Source organism: Adiantum capillus-veneris, chromosome 17, assembly GCF_014529385.1.
Source record: "Adiantum capillus-veneris isolate H3 chromosome 17, ASM1452938v2, whole genome shotgun sequence".
Classification (NCBI taxonomy): Eukaryota; Viridiplantae; Streptophyta; class Polypodiopsida; order Polypodiales; family Pteridaceae; genus Adiantum; species Adiantum capillus-veneris.
Genome location: NC_140947.1, coordinates 61,284,508 through 61,288,237, shown reverse-complemented (window position 1 = coordinate 61,288,237; position 3,730 = coordinate 61,284,508). Strand labels below are relative to the sequence as shown.

The window sequence follows — 3,730 nt, the reverse complement described above, 5'->3', positions numbered from 1 at the left end:
ATGCACATCAAGGTTGCCTCAATCTCTCTCTCTCTCTCTCTCTCTTACACTGCTAAATATTCCTCTCTCTCTCTCTCTCTCTCTCTCTCAAGTTTGTCTTCATCTTTGGAGACCTCTACCTTGCTCAAAAGTGTGCTTTACATCGATTGAAGAAAGGCACCAACCAGCCTTTCATGTGCCAAAAGGATGACAGCTGACCTGCCCTACATGTGACGGACCCCCTACTTGCACACATCTCTTTTAATAGAGCGGGAAATCGGTCAGTTTTCAGATCTAGGACCTCTACAGCAGGAGAGCTCCAGGTCGCCATAGCCAAGTAGCTTCTTATCTACTGCTCTCTCGCTCTCCTCTCAGCCTCGCCAAGATGCGTGAGATCTTGCACGTCCAGGGGGGCCAATGCGGCAACCAAATCGGCGCCAAGTTCTGGGAGGTGGTATGCACAGAGCACGGCATTGATCCCACGGGGTCATACAGCGGCGACGCTGACGTGCAGCTGGAGAGAGTGAATGTGTACTACAACGAGGCAAGCTGCGGGCGCTATGTGCCTCGCGCCGTGCTCATGGATCTGGAGCCAGGTACTATGGACAGTGTTCGAACGGGCCCCTATGGGCAGATCTTCCGCCCTGATAACTTCGTCTTTGGTCAGTCCGGAGCTGGCAACAACTGGGCCAAGGGTCACTACACCGAAGGCGCGGAGCTCATTGATTCTGTCCTTGATGTTGTCCGCAAAGAGGCTGAAAACTGCGACTGCCTTCAAGGTGAGTGCCTTTAAAATCTCAGTCTATTGCTCTTTATTCTATTTTATTCTGCAAAATGCTGTTTCGTCATGCCTTCTTTGCCATTTCACCCATGTTACAGTTCCATTTATGTCTAGTATAACGATTCTGTTGTCAGTAATGTTTGTATTTGACAATGTAGCTAGCTTGTGCAATCGTCTTGTTTGAAAACAATGTTCAGATCTGTCCTCTGTGAAGGTTGTTAGGTTTGTTTAAATGAAATTTTCACTGCTGCTGTTCTAACTTCTCTAGTTTCCTAGTATCCCCCCTCACTTGGTAGACATTGGCTTTAGATCTACGCTCACCCTATCAGCCAGTGCTGTATTTCAAATTTGTTTCAAGTTAGCAAGGCTTTGCCACAAACTCTTTCTTCAATTAACGTTGATCTGTAAACTGTTCACTGTTTCTATGCTTGAGATGTTTGTCTATACACTATGATGCAAGCTTGTCTAGTGGCAGAAGCTTCAATGTCTCCAGCACTTCTGTCATTGATCCTACTGAACTACTTCAGTAGCTGTTAGGAAAGATTAAACAATTGGGTAGATGTTTTTGTGCATCTTGTTTGAAAGACTAGATTATCAGCACACCCTCCACAGTTTCTGTGCTCCTGAGTTTACTTTCAGATTCCAGAAATGGAAAGAGTCCTGCTAGGAAAGTTTGTTTAGACTGCCTTCCCTTACTTTTGAAACATGCCACATCGAGCTTGACAGTGCGGATGCCTGCTCAAATCTGGTTGATGGTGTCTTTTATACCTGGAACGGCGGTTTTTTCTTTCTGCTTTAGCTACATCTCATAAAAAAGCTAGCTTTTCTCTATTGATCAGTTAAATCTGACTGCTTGCTATGAGGCCTTTGTTTTGTAGTTGTTTACTATCCTTGCATCACTAGAGAATCAATTTCACCAGTCCTTATGTGGCTTCATTTTCTGTCACTGGTTTATGTACTGTTTCTTGGAAGGTTATTTGCTTGATCAACTCGAATTTAACTGAAAAAACTTTTGATTTGTACTCTTCAGGTTTCCAGGTGTGTCATTCTTTGGGAGGAGGCACTGGATCAGGAATGGGCACTCTCTTGATCTCCAAGATTAGGGAGGAATACCCAGACAGGATGATGCTGACCTTTTCTGTGTTCCCTTCACCTAAGGTTTCAGATACAGTTGTTGAGCCCTATAATGCAACATTGTCAGTTCACCAGCTTGTGGAAAATGCTGATGAATGCATGGTTCTGGACAATGAGGCCTTGTATGACATATGTTTCCGGACTCTGAAACTGGTGACCCCTACATGTAATAGTTACATTTTTATTGCTCTACTCCATATCAAGCTCATGTTTTCACTTATGTTGATTTAGACTGTCCACAGCTTTGTCTTGTATGAGATAGTTCTGATGGCTCTCTCTACCTCTATGCAGTTGGAGATTTGAACCATCTGATATCTGCAACCATGAGTGGTGTCACATGCTGTCTGAGGTTTCCAGGGCAGCTGAACTCAGATTTAAGAAAGCTTGCTGTGAATTTGATCCCATTTCCTCGTCTGCATTTTTTCATGGTTGGATTTGCTCCCCTAACCTCTCGTGGCTCACAGCAGTATCGTGCGCTTACCGTACCAGAGCTTACTCAGCAAATGTGGGATGCAAAAAACATGATGTGTGCTGCAGATCCCCGTCATGGTCGATATCTGACAGCCTCTGCGATGTTTAGGGGCAAGATGAGCACCAAGGAAGTGGATGAACAAATGATTAATGTGCAGAACAAGAATTCTTCCTACTTTGTGGAATGGATACCAAATAATGTCAAGTCCAGTGTGTGTGATATTCCACCCACTGGATTGAAGATGGCATGCACATTCATTGGGAACTCTACTTCAATTCAAGAAATGTTTAGGAGGGTCAGTGACCAATTCACAGCCATGTTCAGGAGGAAAGCTTTCTTGCATTGGTACACGGGTGAAGGGATGGATGAAATGGAGTTTACTGAAGCAGAGAGTAACATGAATGACTTGGTGTCTGAATATCAGCAGTACCAGGATGCAACAGCTGAGCCTGAAGGCGAGTATGAGGAGGAGTATGAAGAGCCCTAGAAAGGTTTTATCTACGTGTGGATGGGTTGGATTGGTCTTACTAGACATGCTTTTTTGGTGTATTATTAAGAGGTAAACTTTGATATTGTACTTTGCTGTGTTTTTTTGGCATGCCTAGCCTAAAACTGTATCAGTACTGCTCGTGGTAAGGCTAGAAGTTTTGCATAACTTTGTTTTTCCATCTAACTACTTTTGGTACTGCCTAAGTTGCTGATCCTCTGCTCAATGCTTTCTTTTTCATTTGTGAGGTTTTGCATGTTGTCTCGAGTGTTGTGTTTGCATGGTGTAGATCATCTAATCACACAACAATCACCTGTAGCGAAGCGAGTCAAATTGCATATGTTTTGACTACGAGGCCTGAACTTTTATTGTGTTTTGTCTTTGTTATGATCAAGAATGATGGATAATGCTGTCAGTTTATCTGTCTTTCTGGCAGAAGTGCAAGAAAGTTGCTCAGAAAATATGATTTTACTGAACAGGTGGGAAGCTAGTACCCACTAATGCAAAAGCACATTGTTTAGATAATCTTGTGCGGCCCGTCGACTGCATTGATGTGTTTTTCCGGATGTATTAGTCTATTGTGGCAATTTGCTTCGTCTGTGAACTTGGTCTTTGAAAGTGTATGGCAGTATGTGGATCTATCATGCTTTTGAAGTTTGTAGGACCAGAGATTATATCAATGTCTTGGTTGCCATACATATGTATACTTGGAGCAAGAAGCTCAACTAACTGAATAGAGATTTAAAAAATGTCTGTAGACATGTTAAAGGTCAAAAGGCATGATCAGTACTGCAAGTAACATGCTGCCAATTACTGAGTTGTGCTGGAAGTGGTCTTCAATATGCTTGTTTGACTACCTAAATTGGGGGCATTAGTT

At 43.1% G+C, this 3,730-nt stretch overlaps 1 protein-coding gene across 1 annotated transcript; it reads left to right on the top strand.

Annotated features, from left to right (window-relative positions):
* The first annotated feature begins 252 nt into the window (after positions 1–252).
* LOC147437350 (tubulin beta-1 chain-like) lies at positions 253–3,067 on the top strand. The gene is made up of 3 exons (XM_086486893.1): positions 253–758; positions 1,791–2,060; positions 2,186–3,067. The coding sequence occupies exons 1-3, from the start codon at positions 365–367 to the stop codon at positions 2,851–2,853; spliced, it is 1,332 nt and encodes a 443-aa protein (XP_086343019.1). The 5' UTR covers positions 253–364; the 3' UTR covers positions 2,854–3,067.
* Positions 3,068–3,730: the final 663 nt, after the last annotated feature.